At 33.1% G+C, this 24,917-nt stretch overlaps 7 protein-coding genes across 14 annotated transcripts in view; 5 read left to right on the forward strand and 2 right to left on the reverse strand.

Moving 5' to 3' along the window:
- Window positions 1–293: 293 nt before the first annotated feature.
- The window catches only part of LOC128393562 (protein mesh-like), a 39,284-nt gene continuing 14,660 nt past the window's right edge, over window positions 294–24,917 (forward strand). The window contains exons 1-14 of one of the 2 annotated variants that reach the window (XR_008326228.1): window positions 294–453; window positions 541–585; window positions 1,239–1,604; window positions 2,073–2,257; window positions 2,318–2,443; window positions 2,511–2,946; window positions 3,013–3,649; window positions 3,720–3,852; window positions 3,926–4,187; window positions 4,258–4,616; window positions 4,680–5,106; window positions 5,870–6,046; window positions 6,117–6,258; window positions 6,327–6,568. Coding sequence is in view for 1 of the 2 variants with exons in the window: in XM_053353740.1 (XP_053209715.1) it covers window positions 423–453; window positions 541–585; window positions 1,239–1,604; window positions 2,073–2,257; window positions 2,318–2,443; window positions 2,511–2,946; window positions 3,013–3,649; window positions 3,720–3,852; window positions 3,926–4,187; window positions 4,258–4,616; window positions 4,680–5,106; window positions 5,870–6,046; window positions 6,117–6,258; window positions 6,327–6,456 (3,456 nt within the window). In the remaining variant the exon portion in view is untranslated. Of the gene's footprint in view, window positions 454–540; window positions 586–1,238; window positions 1,605–2,072; window positions 2,258–2,317; window positions 2,444–2,510; window positions 2,947–3,012; window positions 3,650–3,719; window positions 3,853–3,925; window positions 4,188–4,257; window positions 4,617–4,679; window positions 5,107–5,869; window positions 6,047–6,116; window positions 6,259–6,326; window positions 6,684–24,917 lie in introns of those variants that run through there. The other variant, XM_053353740.1, reaches the window with a different exon arrangement.
- Window positions 6,685–9,374, reverse strand: LOC128393566 (replication factor C subunit 1-like). The gene is made up of 4 exons (XM_053353750.1): window positions 9,225–9,374; window positions 8,245–9,009; window positions 8,014–8,168; window positions 6,685–7,919 (listed from the first exon to the last, which is right to left on the reverse strand). Exons 1-4 carry the CDS (start codon window positions 9,225–9,227, stop codon window positions 6,854–6,856), a joined length of 1,989 nt encoding a protein of 662 aa, XP_053209725.1. The 5' UTR covers window positions 9,228–9,374; the 3' UTR covers window positions 6,685–6,853.
- On the forward strand, window positions 9,410–12,257 carry LOC128393563 (DNA repair endonuclease XPF-like). The gene is made up of 2 exons (XM_053353741.1): window positions 9,410–10,310; window positions 10,379–12,257. Exons 1-2 carry the CDS (start codon window positions 9,560–9,562, stop codon window positions 12,196–12,198), a joined length of 2,571 nt encoding a protein of 856 aa, XP_053209716.1. The 5' UTR covers window positions 9,410–9,559; the 3' UTR covers window positions 12,199–12,257.
- Window positions 12,509–14,347, forward strand: LOC128393575 (neuronal acetylcholine receptor subunit alpha-7-like). Its single transcript, XM_053353761.1, is given in 7 exon segments — window positions 12,509–12,643; window positions 12,708–12,841; window positions 12,936–12,980; window positions 13,049–13,367; window positions 13,446–13,775; window positions 13,853–14,177; window positions 14,179–14,347. Coding segments are annotated over 7 exon segments (1,251 nt in total). The 5' UTR covers window positions 12,509–12,567; the 3' UTR covers window positions 14,201–14,347.
- LOC128393576 (neuronal acetylcholine receptor subunit alpha-7-like) lies at window positions 14,477–16,358 on the forward strand. The gene is made up of 6 exons (XM_053353762.1): window positions 14,477–14,690; window positions 14,754–14,887; window positions 14,966–15,010; window positions 15,103–15,406; window positions 15,487–15,816; window positions 15,880–16,358. The coding sequence occupies exons 1-6, from the start codon at window positions 14,615–14,617 to the stop codon at window positions 16,221–16,223; spliced, it is 1,233 nt and encodes a 410-aa protein (XP_053209737.1). The 5' UTR covers window positions 14,477–14,614; the 3' UTR covers window positions 16,224–16,358.
- Window positions 16,834–24,827, forward strand: LOC128393569 (uncharacterized). Of its 2 annotated transcripts, none has more exons than XM_053353754.1 (3): window positions 16,834–18,284; window positions 18,361–18,478; window positions 18,675–19,160. In XM_053353754.1, the coding sequence occupies exons 1-3, from the start codon at window positions 17,119–17,121 to the stop codon at window positions 18,711–18,713; spliced, it is 1,323 nt and encodes a 440-aa protein (XP_053209729.1). In that variant the 5' UTR covers window positions 16,834–17,118; the 3' UTR covers window positions 18,714–19,160. The 2 variants fall into 2 exon arrangements, with proteins under 2 accessions (XP_053209729.1, XP_053209728.1); XM_053353753.1 differs by lacking the exon at window positions 18,675–19,160 and adding an exon at window positions 24,537–24,827 and having other exon boundaries at window positions 16,835–18,284.
- On the reverse strand, window positions 19,180–24,395 carry LOC128393564 (circadian locomoter output cycles protein kaput-like). 6 transcript variants are annotated; one of them, XM_053353747.1, is made up of 6 exons: window positions 22,915–24,395; window positions 22,632–22,709; window positions 22,230–22,542; window positions 20,450–22,066; window positions 19,967–20,350; window positions 19,180–19,869 (listed from the first exon to the last, which is right to left on the reverse strand). In XM_053353747.1, the coding sequence occupies exons 1-5, from the start codon at window positions 22,950–22,952 to the stop codon at window positions 19,985–19,987; spliced, it is 2,412 nt and encodes an 803-aa protein (XP_053209722.1). In that variant the 5' UTR covers window positions 22,953–24,395; the 3' UTR covers window positions 19,180–19,869; window positions 19,967–19,984. The 6 variants fall into 6 exon arrangements, with proteins under 6 accessions (XP_053209722.1, XP_053209717.1, XP_053209720.1 ...); XM_053353742.1 differs by having other exon boundaries at window positions 19,967–22,066; window positions 22,915–23,628; window positions 24,198–24,393; XM_053353745.1 differs by having other exon boundaries at window positions 19,967–22,066; window positions 22,915–23,628; window positions 24,022–24,393.

The raw sequence follows: 24,917 nt of genomic DNA on the forward strand, positions 1-24,917 counted from the left end.
AATTAATCAATGAGATTAGTTAATACATTCATCAATTCATTGAACAATCAATGACCCAACCAATAAATTAAAGATGAAAATTAATTGTAATGATTAACTAATTTGTTTCTTCTCAAGTTGAAAATTTTTCTTGTTCTTCCAACAGGAAAATATAAACACTTCTAATGATATTATTGATGTTATCCAATTGTTTTATTAATCATCTACAATTAAGGCCTTCTTATCATTTAGTTAACAATGTAACCATGGTAGTAATCAGTTAATTGTTGACTTTCTTGAAATCAGGTAGAAAGACCAATCTATTCATATTCTTAGGCGTTGCCACCATCTTTGTTACAGTTAATCATAACTGTACTCAGTTTAATATAATAAGTTATTAATTTTTTTAATTCTGTTTCGAATTGACAATTTAAACAATCAAAATGTTGACCAGATTGTCACTAATCATCTTGGGTAAGTAAAATTATTAATTAACACAAACCAGAAAGTAGAAATTAATTACTTTTCTTTCCCAACAATTAATGTGATTTCCATTTTTAGCTTTGTGGCTGATTGAAAAGACAACTGGTCAATCGGAAAGACAAGGTAAGTTTAATTAGTGATTTAATGATTTAGTTAGACGACAATTAGAGAAAATTAACAATCATATCCATCGTAATTAAATTTAATTGAGTTAATTGCGCGACTGTTGTTAATTCTTTGTTTTAGTTGATTAGATTACTAAAATTATCTATTGAGATCTGAATGGAATTAGCAAGAAAATTGTTCATATTGATGTTTAATTTTCTCAATTAAACTGATTGTTGATTGTCCATTTAAATTAAATTCTACAATCAATTGAATCGATTAATAATCAGTTAATCATGATGATGAGTCATTTTTCCGTTAATTGTCTTCACTGATAGTTTATTAATATGTTATGATTTCAACAATTAAGTGTAAATGAGAGTGATGAAGAGGAAGAAATTAGTTAATTAATAACTAGAACAGATTAAACGACAATTACCTTGAAAGAGAGATAATTAAGAAGGGGAAAAATTAGATTGTTGATTATCAATTGACAATCAAAGTTAATATAACAAGACAACAACAACAATTAAACAAGTTTCTTGGGCCTCAATTTTTAATTAATTGATAAAAATAGTAAAGTAAACAAATTGTTTCCCAAAAACTAATGAAGGAAAACTACATAATAATAATTGTAATCAAATGATTGACTAAATTGTTTCATTAATTAGGAACATTATATGGGAATGTTTATCCTGGAAGTTCATTACGAATTAATCCAGTTATGACCCCAGAACTTCAAGATCAACGGAGACAATTAATGTACCCATACAATTTGTCGTACATTTTGGACATTAATCAAAATAAACCGATTCACGATCAACCTTTATCGTTTCGTTTACCTTTCTTTGGGTTCGAGTTCAATTACGCTTATGTCCAGTTGAATGGTCATCTCGCCTTCAACAAGGGTCTATTGTCCTATCGGTTCCCATTGCAATTCCCTATGCAACCAACTGACCCACTCTCGGAAGAGGATCCATCTTTAATTGCTATTTGGTTTGCCCAACAAGATATTCCTGGACAAACAGAAATACCAAGTAAGTGATTAACTTAATTGTGTTGATTTAGATGAGAAAATTTAGATGAAATTTGATTACGTGAGATGGTTCAGATTAAGGTTTAATCTTAATTGAAATTTTTTCTTATTCTTCATCTAATTAATTGTTGTTACAATTTAGAGAGAGAGGGAGAGAGAAAGTCAGAATTAAATTAATGATGATTGTGAAAATTGTAAAACCTTAAATTAGTATCAAAGTTGATTGAACAATAAACTTAAACAATTAGTGTTTGAGTAGCCAAACAATCAAGAAAGTATCACAGTAATTAATTAAATGTAAATGAAAAGGTTAACAAGGGTTAACCAAAACAATGATTAAATTATCTATTAAGATTATGTGGTAACAATTAACATTTGAACATTTTTCAACATTCAACAATTGTAATTGTCTTTGCTGATGGTTAATCATTAATCGTTATTGTTTTTCATGTTAATTGTTTTTAATTAGATGCTGGTGTTTACCTGCAAATGGTTATCATGGAGCAAGAAACTAATACAACTTTAAGGGATCGATTGATTCTTGATTTTCGAGAGGGTATGATCGGTGCCGCTGATTTTACACCCAAATTTGCAATGATAATTACCTGGAAAAATATGACTTTTGTTGCTCGACGTGAAGAGAAACCACTTAAGGTAAATTGTGATAACAATTAACTAATCATTTCAGACGATCTAATATCCTACTTGTTACAGACTAATTCTTATCAAATGGTTTTGGCTACAGATGAAATGAGAACCTACGTTATGTTTAATTACGAGCAAGTTGAATGGATCACGTCCAAAGATAATTACGATGGACTTAAAGGTCCACCGGCTTTTGTAAGATTTTCGATCGGCCATTTTGTTGATTGTTTGGAGTTTAATTGTTATTGATGTTTCTTTTTAGATTGGTTTTAATGCTGGAAACACAACCCGTGCTTTTGAATATAAACCTTACTCGCAAGAACCGAGAGTTAAGATTATGACCCAAAGAGGTTTCGGTAATGGTTTGGAGGGTCGATACTTTTTCCAAATCGATGAGGAAATTTGGCCTGGTTGTTGTATTAATAAAGATCTTAATCCCAATTTGAAAGATCGACTTCCTTTGACGTTTTTCCCTCGATGGGGTCACATGTTAGGTGGTACATTGGTCAATGTAACTGGACCTTGTTTCGAGCCTGATGATATAATTACGTGTAATTTTGATAATCAAGTGGCCAAAGGCATTTATCGTGATCCCAATCATGCAACTTGTATTTCACCTCCCGTCTTTTATCACGGTTACATTGATTTGTCCATAACTGTCCAAGGAAAGACCATTTTCTTGGGTCGTTATTATGTTCGTAAGTACAAGTTTAAGGCCAAAAGTCGTATTGTATTCATTTTTTTTCTCAATACTTTCTATTTAGAGCCTCCCGATATCGCTGACGATGCTGTTGTTGTTCTCGACGATATGGATCGATTGGAAAGTCCTGAAAAATTGACCATCAAATGGAAACCCGAAAGACTCGCGTGGCTTCCTGACGCTCCAGTTTCTATTTCTCTTTGGGGTTATCGAGAATCTTCTGACCTTTATCCGAAGTTGACCTTTATTGATACTCTTGAAGAAGGTGTTCGACTCGGTGCTCAACAGGCTGATCTTTTGACCGAAAGATATCGTGATCGTGTTAATCATGGAGCTACTGATCTACTTTTTGGCTTCATTGCGATCAATTTAACCAACCCAACGATTTTAGGTAAACAAATAACCCAATCACCTATGATCTGGTCTCGAGCGATGCCACTTGCTTGGTACTTCCGACGACAATGGGAACGAGAATATGGTCTCAATGGAAGGTGGAAAAATTATCTATGTAATGACTGGTATGAGAAGGAGAAATACGGAGATGCTTTTGCGACCACAGTTTTCCGATGTCCTTGTACTCGATTACAAGCTGATCTTGATAGAGGTCGATTCTCACCCGACCTGGAATGTAACATTCAGGATAGAAAGTGTGAAATCTTTCACAAAGGTGCTCAACATTGTGTCGTAACTGGAAGACCTTCGTAAGTACTAATCTCGTGAAACTCGTCTGAATTTTTCAAACCTAATCTGAAACTTTCGTTATCATAATAGAATCGGAGGTTCAGGTCAATCGTGCTGCTACGATGATTACATGGAACTACTTCAAACAGCAGACACAATGTACGGCGGGCGACCATCGAAAGCCTTCATGTATGGTAAACATCCGTTTAAGATGCGAATGATGGTGAGAATCAATTGGTACTTAGATCAAGTCGATTTCTAACCTTGGCTCTTGAAATTTTCTTTTCTGATATTAGATTCCCGTTCTATCGTCATATCTGCACGATGTAATGCCTTTCTTTTTCTGCTGTAAATGGCAACCGGAAGAAGATGATTCCGATACCTGTCAAAAGTACAACTATTGGCGAACTTCACAAGATTGTTCTTCTTATCAAGCACCCGGAATCGCTTCGATTTATGGTGATCCACATTTCGTTACCTTCGATAATCATTCGTACACCTTCAATGGTAAAGGAGAGTTTGTTTTATCTCGAGTTGAAGATGCAAGTGCCAAAATAGGTGAGAATTTTTTTCTTTTCATTTTTTTCTCGTTCGATTGAGATATTAACGTTGATGTCCATTTATTCAGAGGTACAAGCGCGATTTGAACAAGTACCAAGGAAACTGAGAATTGATCAGAACATTAATGCAACTTATTTGACTGCAATCGCTGCTCGGGACAATCAATCTGCAACAGTTGAGTTTCGTATTAGGCCAAAAGCCGCTCGTTGGCGATACCAAATGTACTGTATCGTTGATAGAGAATATGTTTTCTTCTGGGATGCTTCACTTCGAGTTCAAAATTTCCGAGGTGTGACTTTGTACCAACCGGCTGATATTCGAAATATGTCTCATATTATCGCCATGTTTGATTCGGGTGCTGGAGTTGAGGTTATGGCCAACGGAGGATCGATGACGGTTCATGTTTATTTACCTCCATTGTTCCAGGTAATATAAACAAATCATTCGAGTTGTTAGATTGGTACTCATTTGTTTTCTTTTTCGTTTCAGAATAAAACTTATGGATTATTAGGATTCTATTCTAGTGATAAGTTTGACGATTTCATGTTACCAAATGGAGCGGGAAGGGTACCGATAACAACGGGAATGGAGGATCTTCATAATCGATTCGGTAAAAGTTGGAGAGTGGCCGAAGGGTCAGATAAACCGGGTGTTGGTCATTCTCTGTTTTGGCATGATGCCTTTTCCTTTGCAGCTTATGATGACCTCAACTTTATTCCAGAATACAGATTACCCCCTGAAGAACTCCGATTACCCGACTCGAAGCGTCACCTCGAAGCTGAAATGAAATCAATTTGTGCCGATTCAGTCACCTGTAAATATGATTACATAATGACTCTTGATCCTGCATTCGCAAAAGTTTCAAAAACTCATGAAACATGGGCTCATGAACTTCAGTTAGCAGCCAATATGACAGGTAAGTTACCTTGATAATCAATAAGATTAATCAATCATCTAATTAACGACTAAATTGTGAGAGGAAACAAAAAAGTTAGAAAGAAAAATGAAAATGAAAATGAAAATTATCTTCATTAGTAGTTATCATTGCAATAAGTAAATTACGACGATGATTTTGGTTAATGATGATGATTAAAGTAAACAATTGATTCCTCATGTTTACTGAGGTGACAAACGGTAATCACCCTTATCAACCTTATCATTAAACCTGAACAATCAACAATCATAATATAAATTGTTAGAAGGTAATTCAAACCAAGTGAACACAAAATGCTTTTCAACAGTTAATTACCTAATTGTCTTCAAATGATGATAATAAACACCGTTATAGTCTTCCAATGATAATAATTTAAAGTTAATTGAGTTAAATTAAATCGTCAACTAGAAAACCGATTTAATTATTTGAATTGGAAAATTAGACAAATCAAATGATCCAATATTGTTTATGGATTATTATATTGATACACTTATCATGGTGATTCACTTGAGATACTTTGATTGTTTAATCAGATAAAGACAATAATTATTACCTTGATTGCAATCATTGATAGTAAATATAATTACCTTTTAGAAATCATTTTTCCAATGGTATTAATATGGTTGATTGTTTGTTTCCTGTAAACAATTAGATGATTAATCAAAATGGAGAAAGTTTCAAAGAGAAACAAACAAGTGGATTAGAAAATGTCCAGCAATTAATCTTAATTGTCTAATTAATTTAGTTCGAAGATGTCCAGCTTTACCCAAACCTCGATTCGGACGGAAAACGGAAAACAAATACTATCCTGGAATTACCGTTAGATTTGCTTGTGATGACGGATATCGATTAGTGGGACACGAGTACCGATGGTGTCGATCCGATGGCCTTTGGTCTTGGGGTTATGAGGCTCAATGTATCAGTAAGTCTTTCGAACGAACGAAAAAAACAACAATTAAACTAATTTTCGATCTTAATTGTCCATTGATTAGGTACTGGTTCTTATGCTGGATTTTTATCCTTGTACATTTTTGGAGTTATAATTCCGATCGTTTTGATCTTAACTTGTTGTATTTTCTGTCTATTAAGATCCAATAGACGAGCTTATGATCACTACACAGGTGAACCTGGAATGTAAGTTAATTGTTGCATTGATTGTTGTTCACAATTTACTGATTGCTAATTGTTTTCCAACCTTTTAGACATCCTGGTTTCAATGAATTCAATACAAAAATGTACCAGAAATCAAGTCAACCCAAAGAGACACAAATGTTACAAAGCAAACCAGTGGCTTCGATACCCACTCAGGCCATTGAAGCAGAAATTAATTAATTAATTGTTCATCTTCATCTTTCCCATCATCATTTAATCATCATCTTTTTACAAAGTCAACTGCCTTTTCTTTATCATCACAATTTAATCAATTTAAATATGCTTTTCTTTTTCTTTTTCTTCTCACTTTTCTCTTTTTCGACTCTTTTTTTTCTAAATTAACAATTAAATACAATTTATGATTATTATTATTGATTAAAAAAAATATATAAGTAACTTTTCATCAAGTTTTAATTTTGTGCAATCATTTTAATTAATAACAATCTCATTCAAAACGATTGATATTAGCTTTTTTTTATGGAACAACAGTTATATAAAATTGATTAAGAGTAAATTGTTGATTAAGCCATCAGCTGAGTGAGATGAGGGAAATGTTTAAAAGTATCAATTTGTTTAGTTAAAAATAAACGATAAGTTGATTGAGTTCATTTGGGTGTTCGTTTGAACCAATCGCTGATTTTAGCCTCTTTTTTGGTTCCTTGAGGAGAGATCTCGTTATCAGATGAGGCGGGACGTTTATTAGAATTTTTGCAACGGGAGTTGGTTTAATTTCTGGTTTCTTTTCTTTAGGAGCTGCTTTTCCTCGACCATTCGTAGTTCCTGCTGGTGCTTTACCATTGGTCTTTTCTTTGGGAGTTGGTGATTGACCGTTGGTTTCGGCTTTCGATGCCGCTGCTTTACCTTTACCTTTACCTCCTTTTGTCGGCTTCTCACTTGGCTCTACTTTTCTTTTCTTGGCAGGACCATTTTTCGCTCCTCCTTTTGCTTTTGGACTCTCTTTGGTTTTTATTTCGATTCCATCTTTGGTAATTCCACTCGTGAGCTTTTTTTCATCCACAGGCTCTTCTTCCTCTTCACTTTCTTCCTCATCTCCTTCTTCAAGTTCAGTTGGAGCTGCTTTTCGCTTTTTACCCTTCAAATCCAACGCACTTTGATAGGGTAAGAGGGTCGATGATGCGTTACATTGTTTGGTTAAAGCGGCTTTTGTTGCGGGACTAATCTCACTGGTTGGGTTCTTTTCATTAGACCAGAGAAATTCCAACATGCAATCAAGATCTCCCTTTCGAATACAATAGTGGTTCATTACATCCAGAATTTTAGGAATTGCGTTAGTTTGCTCTAATCTTAGGGGTTTGTAGATCTTTTCTCGTAAGATAGGAATATAATCTAAATTTATTGTAGTTTTGTTGCTGTTAACACGTAAACTCATGTGCATTTTGAGTTCTTGAATGAGTCTATCCTTTTTGTTACCAGCAGAGATTTTACCGAGCATTTTGGGAAATTCAATTTGTCCATTTAAATGGCCTCTCATATAATAACTGGGGAGAACAGTGGAGAAAGCTGATTGCATGGGAAGTAATGACCAATTGTTTGTTGATCTTATTTCTTTTTCAAATAAATTGGAAAATGCAATTGATTGAATAGCTTTAGCTCCAAGCTCAAGTTTCTTCCTTGATTCATTTCTAAACAAACAAATAGAGAAAAAAATCATCAAAATGATCATTAGAAATCTTTCACTTTTAACTTTTTATAGAGTAAAGAAAAATTAATCCTCACCTTGATACACCATTGGGCTGGACAACAGGGTAATTTTCATGAACAAATAAAGGCATCAACGAATAATCTGAAAAGAAAAGATCAGATCTATCGTTGAAGCTCATTTGTTTTCCAGCTTCAGTAGTAAATAATTTTTTCAAAGCATCAAATGGTCCCTAATAGAAAATTAGAAGAAAATTATTAGCAATAGGAAAACAAATAGAGATGAAATTGACTAATTGATATACTTACTAATTTGACATCTTTGATGACTTTTTGTTGTTTAAAATCAACCTTTTCACCTTTTTTAGCTGTAGCCAACAATGAAACGAAATGTAAAACTTGTCTAATATCTTGATTAGAGGAAATAATAAGCTCATTGAGAGCATCAGCGCTTATCTTGATTCCTTCCTTGAAACAAACTGACAACATATGGGCCTTGATTTGTTCAACTCTTGGCCTGGTGAACCGCAAATCAAAACAATAATTAACAAGACTTCTCATTTTAGGATGAGATCTGTCGTTGCAAATACATATGATGGGCATATGTGTCTTTTGAATTAATTTGATTAATTCAGCAACACCTCCACGGTCCTCGTTACCTGCCATACCATCAACTTCATCCATAATTAAAACATGCTTAGATGAGAGATTGGAACTGACTTTAGAACCAATGTCGGAAAAGGTTCGATTCGATAGAAGATTTGAAACCACTTCTGTGAGAGATTTTTTACTCCTTGTGTCCGAAGCATTTAACTCAGTGTAGGTGAAACCAAGTTCTTTACAAACTAAAGTGGCTGATGTTGTTTTACCAACACCTGGAGGTCCAGAGAGTAGAGCGGCCTTAAACCCAGCACCATCGTCCGAAGCCCATTTACCGAAACCAGGTTTCTTTCCATAATTGGATTTCCAATATTGTAACCAATGGGTTAACTTTTTAACATTACTTTTAGGACCATGTTGACCAATTACTTTTTCTGAACAAAGAGGTTTATATTTCTCGACGAATAGTGATTCCTAAATTTACCAATTCAATTGAAACACGGACACAAATAAAAAGAAATCCATCCAAGAAAAGAAACAAACACCAACCAAAAATTGAAGAAAAGAAAACAGAAAAAAAAGAGAAAAACAAAAACAAACCGAATTTAGTTAATGATTACAGGTTATTAAACAATTTTCTACAAACCAATGAAGTAGACAAAAAGCGTAATTAGCAACAATTAACTTACCATTTTCGATTAATGATCAATTAAATTACCCAAACAAACAAAGATCTCAAAGCGGGAATCATAATTGTTGTGATCTCAATGTGATCACATTGGTTAATCCCAATGGACTTTTCTTCGAAACCAGCGCCATCTACACAATCAGAAAAGAACTTTAGTTTCCCGGTAAGATTAATCTCTAAGGTTAAAGGCTTCAAGTTGTCATCTTTTTGTTTACAATTAATTGTTGATTATTTTTAATTGTTTGTGTCTTGAGATTTTTGTGAATGTGATTTATTTTTGTACCGTTTAATTGATTTTTTGTTAGGTTTTATGGTGTTGTGATTAATTAAATTTGGATGAACAAGATGCCGATTCTATTGGAGTTTGAAAAGGAGATGTTGGAAAATCTTTTGGAAGATGATTGTTTAATGATCACTTCTAGAGGTTTACCTCTTGAAAGGGTGGCTAGTGAATTTATAAGAACTTATAATTTACCTTCTAATCTGATATTTGTTATAAATGCTTCAAACAAGGAGACCAATTTCATCATGACATCGTTAACAATTGGGTCAAAGGCGGAAGATTATCACCCGAGATCTGTTACTTCAGAGTATTCAGTTAATGAAAGGAAAAAACTTTACTTGGATGGAGGGATTATATTTATCACATCGAGAATTTTGGTGGTTGATATGTTGTTGGATCGAATTCCTCTTGAACTAGTCACTGGTCTACTCGTTTTCAAAGCTCACAAGATAGAAGATGAATGTCAGGAAGCCTTTATTCTCAGGTTATTCCGAATGAAGAATAAAACTGGTTTCATTAAAGGATTTTCTAATATTCCTTCGGCTTTCGTCGGTGGTTTCAATCGAGTCGATCGTATCTTAAGGTTCCTTTTCTGTAAAAAGTTATACCTTTGGCCTCGATTTCATGCATCCATCAATCAATCGCTTGAAAGTCGAGCTAAACCCGAGGTTATTGAAATAAGACTTTCGCTAAGTGAAAAGATGAAGAACATTCAATTTGCTATCATGGATCTGATCTCAATGTGTCTCAAGGAAATAGGGAAAGCTAATGTTTCTTTGGTTGTGGATATCGATGAATTAAATGGTAGGTTCTATTTGATTTTAATCATTTGAAATGTGATCACTAATCTTTTTCTAACTTTTCTTTTGAAGCTGAGAATGCCCTGAGTCCTGGGTTTGATAAATATCTTCGTAAACAATTTGATCCAGTTTGGCATCAACTTAGTTATCGAACGAAAAAATTACTTGATGATCTGAAACTATTGGCAGGTCTACTTTTATCTCTCACTGATGACGATTGTATCACTTTCTATAAGATTATCAAGTCAATACGTGATAGTATCAAAATCGATGCTAAAGTTTCAGATTGGATATTCTGGGAACCTGCAGAGGTGCTTTTCGTTAGCTCAAAGGAACGTGTTGTTGATTTTGTACAAAATGCTAGTGATCAACATATCGAAATGAATGGAAAATGGGCTTCATATGTGGAAATTGTCGATGAGATTAATTTAGAAATACGAAACAAAGAGTCTGATACTCATGTGATGATCGTTGTAAATGATGATAGAACTATTCTAAAGTTACAAGATGTTCTCGATAAAGGACCTAAAGCAGTTCTAAATGAAATTTATATCAAAAGTAAATCGATTCTTGGAGATATAGTTCGACCTGAAACATCTAAACGAGAAGAAACTATGGAAGCACCAAGTAAACGCCGACGAACCATCGAATTAGATCCAAGTATTGTAACATTAACTCAGATTGTCCGTCATTATGATAACTACGAAAAGGAGACCAACAAAACGAATGGACAACTTCATTTACATTATCACGCTCTCTCTGAGGGATATTTACGGTTTCAAGAGCAGTTAATTCAGTTTGAACCTGAATTTTTTATTCTCTATGATCCAGATATGGGAACAATCAGGCAAATAGAGATTTATCAAGCCTCTAAAATGTCCCCCGACCAGGCCAAAGTTTATTTCTTCATGTTCGACGGATCCTCAGAGGAGCAAAAATATCTGACAAGTTTACGAAAGGAAAAGGAAGCATTTGAAAGTCTAATTAAAGCAAAAGCATCAATGGTTGTTCCAGAAAATAGAGATGGTAAATCAGGTGACAATCCTGATTTAATTCGTGAACCATTATTTACTCAAGAAGTGTCCACTCGTCAAGCCGGAGGTCAAGTTGGTCAAGAAATTAAACAATTGATTATCGTTGATATGAGAGAGTTTAGATCTAGTTTACCCTCTCTAATTCATAAAAGAGGAATTGACATTGAACCAGTAACCATAGAAATCGGTGATTATATTTTAACTCCAGAAACTTGTGTTGAACGTAAATCGATATCCGATTTAATTGGTTCCCTTAACAATGGGCGTTTATACAATCAATGTAGTGCAATGACCCGTCACTATAAACGATCAATTATCCTAATTGAGTTTGACCAGAATAAATCATTTAACTTCAAAGGTAAATACTGGGGATTGGGTTCGAGGCGATCAGATTCTGATAATCTCGATGTGATGGCTAAACTGGTCCTATTAACGCTACACTTTCCCGTTGTCCGAATCATTTGGTCACCATCGCCACACTTTTCAGCGGAGGTGTTTGAATACCTCAAACAGGATAAAGAACAGCCATCGGCTGAGAAAGCGATATCAATTTCTCAAGAGCAACTTCCAGCCGAACACTTTTTAGACAAATATGATGTAGCCGCTAAAAATTTGCTCCTCAATTTACCAGGGGTCAATTTGTATAATGTTTACGCGATAATGAATAAGGTTAAATGTTTCGCTGACCTTATTGACCTCACCAAAGATGAACTAAATCAAGTGTTACACTCACAAACAAATACCAATGCTTTGTATGATTGTCTTCATTCAAATTTAATCACTTCTTGTGTTAATGATCAACTTGAATTGGCTCGAGGGGCTAAGAAAAGTGTCTTCAAGAAAATCAAGAAAAAGTGATTATTTTTTAATCTTTAATTGTCATTTAATCAAAAATAAACTCACAGTTTTAAAACTTACAACGATAATCATTAATTAACAGTTGATTTGGGTAAACCATTTCTCCTAATCAACAATGAAAATTACCAATTGATTAATTGTAATTCCTATTGTGTGGGTGTCACCAAATTGAGAGCCATCAAGAAATATGATCAATTTTAATTGTTGATCGGAAACATTTGTAAAATCGACACAGACATTTAACCATTTGTATTAGATTTTGATTAGTTTTTCTAAAACGAGTGACAATTAACTTTAATAATAATTATTTTCCTAATTGTGATCGTGAATCTAATAACTTTTTACAGTTTAAGTTTCAAGGATTTAATTATGATTCATCAACGAGTTAATTTGTTAATAAGATTGATTTTATTTGCCTTGTCCATTTGTACCATTAATTGTCAAGGTAACATAATTAATTTAATCTCTTCATTTGAATAACCAATTAAATTACAATCTTTTAATTGCAGATCGATATGCATCAATGAAAGCCCTGCGAAGTGATTTACTAATGAACTACGATCCATACAGTCGCCCAGTTAAATCACCATCAACCCCTGTTAATGTTACCTTTAAATTAGGTATTCGTCAGATAATTGATCTGGTAAGTAATTAACAATTCAACCAATTGTTGTTGGATGAAATGTGTCTTACAATCATTAGTTAATTGTTTTGTTAATTACTTTCATGTATAAAAGGATATCCGATCTCAAACTATGCACCTTGATGGTTACTTGTTTTTGGTAAATATTGAAATTGATTTTTTGTTGTTGAATTGTTTTGATACTAATCAAATTGTTACTTATTTCAGTCATGGAAAGATGAGTTTCTCACTTGGGATCCTGCTAAATATTCAGCAATTAAACGGATTAAATTGGAATCTCATGATATTTGGACTCCCGATATCGTTTCTTATAACATGGCGATCGGAGGTGGTTCATTAAGTATGGACAGTCATTCAATACTGTCCGTGAATAGTTCTGGTCTAGTTTCACAAGTTTTACCAAGTAAAATTATCGTTAATTGTTACCTTGATTTAACCGATTATCCATTCGATGTACAAAATTGTCTACTTGAATTCGGCTCATGGGTTTACGATGTTAAGGAGCTTTCACTCAATAAACCCAAAGGTAAACAAACAAAATTACAATTGACGAATTTCACAAATTCAACCTTAATCGATCTTAATTGTTCTTATATTCTTTAAGGTGGAAAACTATATTATGGACCGTATTTCAGTAATTCCGAGTGGAAAACTGAACAAATATTCGGAGTCGTATTCACCGAGTATACAGATTTCACCAACGTTTCCGTGGCTCGATTGAATGTCCAAGTTTCTCGTCGAGTTGATATTCACTTTTATTATATTTTCATTCCCTATTTAACTGCTTCTCTATTGGGATTAATTGTCTTCGTATTGCCCATTGGATCTTATTATCGTCTTGTCTTCGCTCTTCTCGCTCTTTTCATCTTAATTAATCTTCTTCTCTTCCTGGCTTATAATCTTGGCTTCCATTCATTAGGAGTTCCTTATGCCAGTAAGAACTTTCAATTTTTCCAATCAGATTAATCACCAATTAACTAATTTTGTTTTCTTCTTTTTCTTTCAAACCAGTTCGTTGTATTAGTATAAATATACTGTTGATTAGTCTTTCGTTGATTGTTACCAATTTAGCATATCAATTGATCATGAACTTAATGTTGACCTGTCCACCGATTCCAAGTTTCTTGGCCCATCACCTTGCGAATCCTTTGTTGGGTAAAATATTTTGTATCAATGGAGGAGGAATGGAAACTGAATCAACTGGAATGGATGAAGAATCAAATCAAGGCGAACAATTTACTTCCAATCAATTTCGATCCAGTTCTCAAGCGGCTATTCGTGAATGGATTCGTTTGTTACGATTAGTTGATCGTCTTCTATTCATATCATATGTTATCGCTCTTAATTTACCACAGTTAATTGCTCTTCGCAAAAATCTAAAAAAAAAATAACAATTTCCATTAGCATGTTACATATAATAATCAAACTTATATTCTCAATCAAATGATGTACTTTTAATAATTTACAATCTAATTAAAATCGTTTTCTACGTTTCTTAAAACTTAATACTGATCGAATCGAATTATTATTTGAGTACATAAACAATCAATTGAACTATTTAATCAACTAAAATTAGAAGGATAAATTGTAATCAATTGATTGTTCAATCTATGGGCGTTATAAGAAACAGAATTAGTTGATTGTTGATTTGAAACACACACTGTCAGATAATCAGGACTAATGATGTTAATGATTAAACTGATTTTCATTCAGTGATAATTGTTTTTAGTGGTAACAATCAATTGAATAACAACAATATTGATAGTTAAAACTATGAATCTACAAAATAAACTAATTAACTTTGGTTTCATCTCAGTCTGGTCACTAATTTATATCGCTTCTTGTCAAGGTAACAATCAACATGCGAATTAATTTTTATACAAAATTAACTCATTTTTCAATTCTATTCCAGATAAATCAGGATCATTAACTACTCTACGAAATGATTTACTGAAAAACTATTATCGATACAATCGTCCGGTTAAACAATCGACTACAACTGTTAATGTGACCTTTCAATTTGTTTTATCGCAGATAATTGATGTTGTAAGTATTACAAGAAAATTAATTTAAATGGTTCCCTTTGACTTGGTCAGTTAATTTGAATCTTTTTTCCTCTCATAGAATATTGAAACTCAAACTTTCCGTGTTAATGGATTAGTAAGATTGGTAAGTTTCGATTACCTTTGAAACGATATTTGTTGATTATCTATTGAGCTTGACCATCCAATTTATTGATTGAATTGTTATCAATTTTTCAGTGGTGGAAAGATGAATACCTGGTTTGGGACCCTGTCAAATATCCAGGAATCAATTATATATCATTTAGATCAGATGAAATTTGGACTCCTGACTTTAAACTGCTTGATTCCGCCATTGGTAGTGATCCATTGGATAGTCTATTTATAAGGGTTCAAAACGACGGTCGAGTGTTTCAGCTTTTGAATGCCGATCTTTTGGTCAACGCTGATCTTGATTTGACTAATTATCCTTTCGATTCTCAATCGTGTATTCTACAGTTTGGTTCATACTTTTATAGAACTGACGAAGTTGAAATACTTAAACGTAAGTTTCATCTTGATTACTCTCTGTATTTAGTTTCTTTGTTGATATTCTTCATCTCGATTGTTGATTGTATTATCCAGAGACGCGATTCATCAGTGGCCCATGGTATCAAAGTCCTGAATGGATTGTAGATCACATTGAAGGCGATATTTACTCACAACGTTCAAATTTCGCCAATTTTTCAACAGCTTATTTTGATATTCAAATTACTCGTCGAATGGATATTCACGTTTATTACATTTTATTACCTTATTTAACTGCTTCTCTTCTGGGGCTGGTTGTATTTCTCTTACCAATTGGATCGTATTATCGAATGGTCTTTGCTGGACTTTCTCTCTTCATTTTAGTCATTATTCTCGTTTTTCTTGCCGATCATTTGGGTTTCCATTCAGCAGGAGTTCCTTATACAGGTAAGTCCTTAATCCATTGGTGTTAACTGTTTCAATTACTTTCACTGTGTTTGTATTTCTCAGTTCGTTGCATTAGTATCCTATTGCTTTTGATTGGAATCTCATTGATTGTCACTACTTTGACTCATCAACTCATCATGAATGCAATGGTCACTTGTCCACCTCTTCCAAGTTTTCTGGCTCATCATTTGGCTAATCCGTTCTTAGTGAAGATTTTATGGCTTTCAGGAGATATAATGGACGCAAAACCTTTCGATGCAGAATCAAACCTAGATGAATTCACGACTAATCAGCTTCGATCAAGTTCTTACGCTGCAGTTCGTGAATGGGTTAGACTTTTACGACTAATTGATCGTCTTCTTTTTCTCACTTACATCGTCTCTTTGATATTCTATCACGGATGCTAAAAATCAATCCAACAAAATATGTAATCACTGATGTATCAATGATCAATAATTAAAAATCCAATCAAAACAGAATCACAACTCAGCTAAACCCACCGAATAAAAAAACAAAACCATACTCACCAAAAATACTCTACATGTTTCAATCACTAACAATTAATGTCTTAATCATTAACTAAACACTATAGAAAAGTAAAAATCCAAAGACACAATTAAAAACAAAAACCATTAGAAAGACAATCAATCAAATACTATTAACATAGAAAGTGACAACAAGAAGAAACAGAAAAAAAGTGGACAAAGACAAACAAACGGCCATTTTGAAGTCGAAACAAATAAAAGGTAACAGATTAACAGAAATGAAAAGATCGACACATTCTCCCGATGAGTAACAGAACAATTTATAATTAACAAGAGAAATTAAAAGAAATAAATTAACATAAATAGTCCAATTTCTAATTAGAGTTAATTGTCAACAAACGAAAGGGAAAAAGAAAACAAATGTACCGATATCTCAACGGGGATCTAATTGGTATCCGATAGAAAAGAGAAAAAAAATATTCGATTCTCTTTTTTTCTTTTGTTAGAAAATGAATTTTATCTTGTCAACTAACATTCTAATTCTAAACAATGGAATAAATATATTAGCTCACCACAAGTTTTATTCTATACCAACTGTGTTACAATTTCTCTCTTCTTGTAATTTAATTGTTTCCAACCAAATTAATTAGAATTACCTTTTCTTTCCCTTTGCGATCGTTTAAATAAACGATGTTTGTGTCAACGACTTGAAAGAGAAAAGTGAGAATTTGTTTTCTCTTCCATCTTTTTTTTTCTTCTCTTCTTCTTGTTTTTCATATGTTCTATTCTTCTAGACAGAACAGTTCAATCAGTCACCATGTCTTCTGCTTCCGGTGAACCTGAATATCACCAATTAAAATGTGGTTCATCATCTTCTTCATCATCGTCATTTGTGTTACCTTGTGTTGTTCAATTTTCGTCACCTTCTTCGCCATCTTGTGATTTAAGCAACAACAATAACAACACAAGCAACGATTTCAACAGGTTAACTAATTTTTCTTGTCAAATGGTTGATTTTTGTGATGTAAATAACCATTTACTTGATAACTTTGATCAACAGGTTACATCTCATCAAGAGTATTATCATCATCTTCATCCACAGCAACATTTAAAATCTTGTCTGTTAAACAGTCAAAATGATGGACACTTTTACCATTACCTTCACCCTATTGACCAGTATCATCATCCACAGCAACAACCATCACATCATCAACAACTGTTTCTTCATGAGAATAATCAGAAATTTTTTCTTGATTCTAATAATTGTGATCAAGATGAACTTGTTGCTAATCAGTCTACTGATTGTTTATCTTTTATCGAAAATAAATCATCGGTAACTTGTTCCTTTTACTATCCTATCCCCGGATCAGAATCTACCTGGATACATGTTGAGCAACCTTCTTCTTGTCCATCACAGCCAATAGTAACTCCAGAATTTAAAGAAGAGCCCGTTGATTGGTTACCCGTTACTCCACTTACATCCAACAATTTAGAGATCACCACTAAAGAAGATTTCAACTATAATCTTCGAGAAGTTCGTATAACAAATGAAAGTTACTCTGTTGATTATCACAATTCTGATAATTTAAGTAAATCATCTTCGGCAGAAATTCCGTCCTCTTCCGATCAAACAAGTGACCTTTCTACCAGCAGTAACGCTCGTCAAGATGATTCGCCTCAGCAATTTGACAGTTACAATAGTAAAAATTCACTTCAACATTACAATTCCACAGGCGTTACAAGTGCTCTTTCTTGTCAATCTAATCGTCGTTTCAATTTCTTAAGTCGATCTTTTCGCTACCAAAATTCAATCGGACGAATTCGAGGTGGAAATTTATTATCCAAAGAGGAACAACGAGTCAATGCTTGTAAAAGAGAAAGAATCAGGATGAAGGCGATGAATTTAGCATTCGACGCTCTTCGAGCTAAATTACCTTTCAACAAACCACGAGGACGAAAATTCTCAAAAATCGAAGCTCTCAGGTAAAAGTTGATCAATTTTTTCTATAATCTAATTTTCTCCTAATCAATGATGTTTAATACTCTTATTTATCTCTAGATCTGCAATCACCTACATTTCTTATTTAAATGGACAATTAGCTCATGTTAATTGTGATGCTGATCCATCGGATCAACGAATCATGTCAGCTAATCTTGGAATCTACGAGTGGATCAAAGTAAGTTGATTAAAATGATTGTTAATTGTCTTTTTTGTTTTTTTAGTTAATACCATCAAGGTTACAATAATTAACTCGATTTGTTTAAAAGTTTATCAACCTCAACAATTAACATATAGTCCATCTGTATGTTGATACGACTTAATCAACTAATTATAATCTAAGTCATAAATAATAATAATAATAATAATAATAGTTTTTCATATTTCTCTATCTAAAAGTTACAAACAATTAAAGTTAATTATATTAAACAAATTCATGTAAAACTTCAATCTAATCTCATATTGATTGAGTGTTTATTGAATCAATCATAATAATACATATGATGGATAATCAAGTGACAACTTAATTTCAATTACATTGAATGAATTACATTTTTAAGTATTTGATTGTTTGGTTACAATAATGATACAGACAAAAAAATTTACAATGAGATTGCAAAGAATAAAGATGAGAAGAGAAATTAATTAATTACGAACAATTAATTGATTTTTCTGGAAAAAAGGAAAAGTTAATTAACCAGTTGTGTTGATGTGTTGACAATAATTTTGTGTGAATGTTGAATAATCAAATGCACTTAATTGCAAAATCTTTTAGTATACACAATTATTTTGTAGATTAACAAAGTGAGGGAAATATTGATTATCAAGAAAAGTGAATTAAATTATTTTAGATAATCAGTTGATTAAGAAATCATAAAATTGTAAAGTTGTTAATCATGAAGCAATTTTTTTTCAATTGTCTCATGTTTTTGTTTGTGCGACTGTTTATAAGTTATGGTATCAGTCAATTATCATAATAATATAATAATAATAATAATAATGGTAATGGTAATGTGTGAGGATAAGAGATGAAGATAAAGTGAAAGAGAGGAGGAGAAAGCTGGTTACAAGGAGGAGTGAGAGTGAGAGGAGGGAGGTGATGATGAATAGGACTAGGACTTTGGTTGACAATATAAACAATCATATGAACAATTTGTGAACAAATAATATGAGGTATCCTTTTTGGGAGAATGAGAAATGTTAGTTAAACGTTTCATCTCCTCTCTCTCTCTCTCTCTTTCACACACACTCTCTCTCTAGGAGCTCAATGACCAATTTACAAGGGAGGGATGAGGGATAAGTAGAGGATCGAGGTTGGAAAGATGAGAGAAAAACAAATAGCGAGAATTTTGTTTATAGTGTCAACTCGGTTATGTTATTTTGAATTTTGAAAATCGCATAAAATTGGCACTTATGATTTCGTCATGATGGTGGAAAGTTATGAATAACATATTGATTATTTCAATTAATTAAGTAATTGATTATCCATTGAATCCTTTTTTTAATCAATCACGTTGGCCTATTTTTCAAGTGTTTCACCTTAAGTTAATCAAAGATGAATAGGTTAATCTAAATTGAAGAGAAATTAAGAAAAAAACTAAAACTATTATAAATAGTTTGAGAAGGAAAAGAGTAAAAAAGAAATATATAAGTTTTTCAGTATTACTTTTTAAGAATTTGGTGATCATTTATCTTGAGGATAAAGACAATCAACACTTTGCAGATTAGGGGGAAAATCTCTCGCAATTAATGTGTGGTCAGAACAGGAAATGTCAGTGTAAATGGCGCCAGCGTTGTTGAGGTCATTTTCACCTCGAGTCATTGATTCAGCCATTAAATCTGGTTGAACATTCTGAAGCTTTGTTCCTGTGCTTAAGGTTTGAAGTTGAGTAAACTCAGAAATCGATTCAATTTCATGTTGATCACTTGCACTTGCACTTGTTTGTTGTTGTTGTTGTGTTGAGTTCGTCGAATCGTTTCCAACAACTTGGACCATCATCAATTGTTCTGAAACTCGTCGCAACTCTTCTTGTTGTTCTTTAATCTGTTTCTGAAGAAGTAGATGCTTTTTTCGTAAAAATTCCTGAAGATTTGCATAAGACACTTGACTATTTTCTGTTGACATATTAGCATATTGTGACATACTAACGACTGAATTTGAGACCATGGGTCCTGTTGTCGCAAGAGCGGCAGAGCTTCCGAAACTTTGTTGTTGTGGTGCTGAAGGAGGAGGAGGAGGTGGTGGAGGTGGTAGTGATGGAGGTTGGTGTTGTTGATGAGATTGTTCATGTAGCTGTTGCTGTTGATGACAAGTTGATTGTGAGTGTTGATGAGATGACAATACACTGTTGGATTGTGACACTGATGCTGGAACGTGTTGTGATGATGGAGGTAATGGTTGAGGGGGTTGACAAGGTTTTTGGAGATGTTGATGTGATGCATGATGGCCTTGAGGTTGTTTCTGTTGGTCAGTCAAAAGGTTTGCTTGTTGTTGATTAGTAGGTGAAACTGGTGTTTGATTCATTAAATATGCAGATGGGTCGTAAATAGAGTTATTTAAAACATAATCAGCTGGAGAGGATGAGGGTAAAGATAAACAATCTTCAACACCGGTCATCATATTGACTGTTGAAATTGAATAAGGTGTTGATCCGTTTGAATCATTAGAAGGATAAGTGACAGCGATTTTGTCCGAATTGTAAATTGTTTGTTCATTTGTGTTTTCATGATCGTTGAATTCAGCAACAGTCCAATGAGTTGATTTACTTTTCACTTGGAAATCATTACTTGTGTTTGCTCGTGATGAATTCATCTCATGATGATAATGATGCTGAGTAATTTTCCCTCTTTCATTGTTCTGTCGATTACTGTCTTCTTTAACATTATCTAATGATCTTTCATCCCTGTCGATCACTGTGTGTGTACACACCACAAATTCAGGTTTTGAGTTCCACATGTGATAGGTTATAAAATACTTAGTTCTCAGCCAAATCCATTGTTGACCTTTGGTTAGAAATCTATAGTAACAAGATTCACCGCTTCCAATTTGCATTAAACGCTGATGACCCGCAACTACAAGATCCAAATCATCCCAATGATAATAATCATAACCCGATGTTCCCAACACTTCGAATGGCAAATAACCAATAATCATTGGTGCTCGATGATCTAGAAAAAGAAACTTCCACTCCAATGAGTGTCTCGAGATGAATTCATTATTTTTCATTGTTCCAAAATCGTGTGACAATGGAGCTAATATGTGAAGCTCTTTGATAAGTTTGGGTGTTTGTAGACGACAAATCGCCAAGAAACAATTCTTGGCTGACCCGAAGCCCATATAATCATCGATACGTCGATATGCACCAACAAGTCGCACTAATTCATAAAAACACTCAGCAGATTTTTCTGTTTGATTCAAGTTGGTTGAATGGTGACGAAAATGAATCATCATGGAGAAAAATTCATCCACTTTACCACAATTAACTGCTTCCATTACAAGTTTACGAAGAGCTGATTTCTCTGATTCATGAATTATGTCATAAACCGATGTTCCATCAATATTATTTGACTCATTTTCATTATTTGAACCAATGATTCCTCGAGATGTGATTGTAGTACATGAAGATGAAGAGGTTGTTGCAGTAGTTGATGGTGTATTCGAAAGGTATGATGAGCTAATTCCAAGAAGAGGAAATACTGATTCCGAAGCATAGATGATCTTCCCATCGTTATCGGCATCAAAAATGAGAATAAAAGCATCCAAGGCCTAAAAACGCAATCAAGGATGAAAAGAAAGAGAAAATTTCAAGATTATATGAAAATAAGCTTCAGTCGTATGAATAGAAATGCTGAATCTTTGGTATATTACAAAGACTTATCGAAGATAAAACGGTTTTGAGTTATAATCGGTGAAAGAAAATCAAATATACCTCTAGGCTTAAATGCGAAAACTCTTCGGTGGAGAGAAATGATGGTTTCCATGAGCTGATGAACGAGTGATTAGCTGAATTATCTGGTTGACAATTTTCTTCGCCCAATTCACTTGAGGTGTTTGTTGCTGCTTCTTCATTATGATTCTTGAGAAATGTAATTGTAGCTCGAAGAACAGATGATTTATCCATTTTCTTGTTACCTGAGCTTCCAATTTCTTCATTCGGATCTAAATTGACCATCGAGCAAAGTTCATTGATCAACATGTTAAACTGATCTCGACGTTTTTTCTCACTGAGATTGCGAGATTTTCTGGAGGACAAAAAGAAAAGGGACAAAAATCAAGAGAATTAGCTAAAGATTAATACAAATGAACAAAATGGTTAATCTTAATCACTTACCTTTTAACTTCATCTCGTTCAACATCAATTGATAAATTATCCTCAGCAAAACCATCACTACTGGCTACTGATGAGCTACTGTAAAAATTAAAGAAAAGAAAATGATTTCAATCATTTCAATTCGATTGAGTTAATTGCAGATTTCCCTGGGAATATGAAGATTTTTCTGAGAATTGTGATTGTGATGTGGTAACATAAATGCTTGGATTGAATGTTACAATATTTAGGTGAACTACTGAGGTTATTCAAAGGGATTAAATTGTCATTGAGTTAATTAACTTACTCTATTTGACTTCGACGGCTTCTTCCTGAGGAAGACATTTTGTTTTCCTGGTGGAAATGAAATGGACGCAAAAGAGATGGAAACAGAAAAAAAAGAAAACACAATTTAGAATAAACAAGAAAAGAATTGACAAAATGGTTCCAATAGAAAATTATGAAGCCAATTAATCCAAATAAACTTAAGATGAATGGTTAGCAGGTAATAGAAGATTCAAAATGATAATTGGTGTGAAGATTAAGAGAAGATTAAAAGTAATTAAATTGTAACTGTGATTGTGGTCGATTGTTGTAAGAGCATCAACAGGTTGATTCTGTTGAATGTGAAAGTAAAAAACCATGGCAATAATGGAGATTAATTGAGATGATGAATCAAGAAAATGATGTTGGAAATATTGAGATGATGGAAATGAGGGTTAATTGTAATCAACTGAGAAGAGATGGAAATAATTAAGATGGATAATAGAAAGTGTTGAGATTGAGACACAGAAAAAAATGAAATATTAAAATGGTTGTTGAAAGAAACAAGAAGAGATTAATTGATGAATCATTGATCAGTGGCCACAGAATTAAATTGATTTCGATGAGTATTATGATCCGTTTATGGCAACACTTTCAAAGATAATCCTTAATCCAGTTAATTGTTAGATGGATAGAAAATTTTCCAGACCTGGTAAATCAACTGATCAAATGTGAGATGACAAAATATGGTTTGAAACTGAAACAGAGATTGAGAAAGAGAGAGAGAGATTAGTTAAACTCTTCAATTGGTCACTAAGTCATCATTAGACAGTCACAGTAGACAGAGAGATTAGTTAGACAGAGAAGATAAGAAAAATAGACAGAGAACAATTTATCTTCTCTTTCACTTTTGATGATGGAAATGTGAACGGTTGATGAGACGGAGAATTGAGGGTTTTTAATAGAAAAAGAGAGAAATCAAATTATCGAGGAAAAAGAAAATGGTAAACAAAGGTAAAGGTAAATCGACAGAGGAAATGATTAGAGAGAGAGAGAGAGAAATTGGGTTAGTTAATCTTCATCATTAAAATTATAATAAGAATATAATCATAATAAGTTAATCTCCATGGAGCAATCTCAATATTATTACTATTCCAATGGACACATTATTATAATTGTTGATTCTTTTCCTCTCTTTCTCTTCCTTGGTGATCCAATTAACCCTAAATTTGACCTGTAATTTAATCCTCAGGCACTTTGTCACATATTGTTGTCCATTCATCACAATTGAAGGTTTTGTTGTTTTCCTTTTCTCCACCAACTTACCTTTATTTGGATTAATCCAATTTTCATTTTCAATTAGTCAAATCACTTTTTCTTTACATTGGAAGATTATTTTTTTTTGTTGATTATCAGCGACGTAATTTTAACTTAATCTGTCTCTTGGATTAACTGAATTAATCATATTTTCTCAAATTCTCTGGTTCTTTCCACAAATTTCTCTGTTCAGGTTAACAAATGTCAACAGAAAAAAAAACTGATTAAAATGATTCTTTTAACCGAACAAAAGAAAAAAAGAAAAACAATTTTACCGCCATTTTGATTTTTCTTTTTTCTTTTGTTTACATTTTGTTCTTAATTTTTAATTTTCTTTTCTTTTTACAGAACGACTTTGATTCAAATCATGATGGACATTTGGATGATCACCAAAGTTCAGGAATCGCCAATGAGATTCAGACTCATCGTTATCTTTGTCTGGATAATCATCTAATCAATGGATCAACATCTTCATCAATTTCTAGTGAGATGATTAAATCAAATGATTTAATTAGTGTTAATACTGAGAAATGTATTGAAGTCACTTGGACAGAGATGGACAATTCTTATTGTCAAATCAACGGAACACCAAATAGATGAACCAATGTTGTAAAATCAATTGATTCACTCAACTAGTCACCATCAAATTGATTTCTTTAATTGCTACTTCATGATTAACTAAAACAGGAGATTTTAACAATCGACTTGCCTTTACAATTATCACCCAAT

This window comes from Panonychus citri, unplaced genomic scaffold (assembly GCF_014898815.1).
Source record: "Panonychus citri isolate SS breed McGregor unplaced genomic scaffold, ASM1489881v1 Contig00138, whole genome shotgun sequence".
Taxonomy (NCBI): domain Eukaryota; kingdom Metazoa; phylum Arthropoda; class Arachnida; order Trombidiformes; family Tetranychidae; genus Panonychus; species Panonychus citri.

What these genes read in the sequence shown, in the direction of transcription:
- LOC128393566 (XM_053353750.1), bottom strand. An exon ending in TCATCAAAGATGTCAAATTA is followed by an intron (nt 8,169 to 8,244) that starts GTAAGTATATCA and finishes ATTTTCTATTAG; the next exon opens with GGACCATTTGATGCTTTGAA. An exon ending in CAGCCCAATGGTGTATCAAG is followed by an intron (nt 7,920 to 8,013) that starts GTGAGGATTAAT and finishes TTGTTTGTTTAG; the next exon opens with AAATGAATCAAGGAAGAAAC.
- LOC128393563 (XM_053353741.1), top strand. Translation starts at nt 9,560, where the DNA reads ATGAACAAGATGCCGATTCTATTGGAGTTTGAAAAGGAGATGTTGGAA. An exon ending in GGATATCGATGAATTAAATG is followed by an intron (nt 10,311 to 10,378) that starts GTAGGTTCTATT and finishes TTTCTTTTGAAG; the next exon opens with CTGAGAATGCCCTGAGTCCT.
- LOC128393576 (XM_053353762.1), top strand. Translation starts at nt 14,615, where the DNA reads ATGAATCTACAAAATAAACTAATTAACTTTGGTTTCATCTCAGTCTGG. An exon ending in TATCGCAGATAATTGATGTT is followed by an intron (nt 14,888 to 14,965) that starts GTAAGTATTACA and finishes TTCCTCTCATAG; the next exon opens with AATATTGAAACTCAAACTTT. An exon ending in AGCAGGAGTTCCTTATACAG is followed by an intron (nt 15,817 to 15,879) that starts GTAAGTCCTTAA and finishes TGTATTTCTCAG; the next exon opens with TTCGTTGCATTAGTATCCTA.
- LOC128393569 (XM_053353753.1), top strand. Translation starts at nt 17,119, where the DNA reads ATGTCTTCTGCTTCCGGTGAACCTGAATATCACCAATTAAAATGTGGT. An exon ending in TCAAAAATCGAAGCTCTCAG is followed by an intron (nt 18,285 to 18,360) that starts GTAAAAGTTGAT and finishes ATTTATCTCTAG; the next exon opens with ATCTGCAATCACCTACATTT. An exon ending in GAATCTACGAGTGGATCAAA is followed by an intron (nt 18,479 to 24,536) that starts GTAAGTTGATTA and finishes TTCTTTTTACAG; the next exon opens with AACGACTTTGATTCAAATCA.
- LOC128393564 (XM_053353746.1), bottom strand. Translation starts at nt 22,952, where the DNA reads ATGTCTTCCTCAGGAAGAAGCCGTCGAAGTCAAATAGA. An exon ending in AGCCGTCGAAGTCAAATAGA is followed by an intron (nt 22,710 to 22,914) that starts GTAAGTTAATTA and finishes TAATTTTTACAG; the next exon opens with TAGCTCATCAGTAGCCAGTA. An exon ending in TTTCGCATTTAAGCCTAGAG is followed by an intron (nt 22,067 to 22,229) that starts GTATATTTGATT and finishes TTGCGTTTTTAG; the next exon opens with GCCTTGGATGCTTTTATTCT.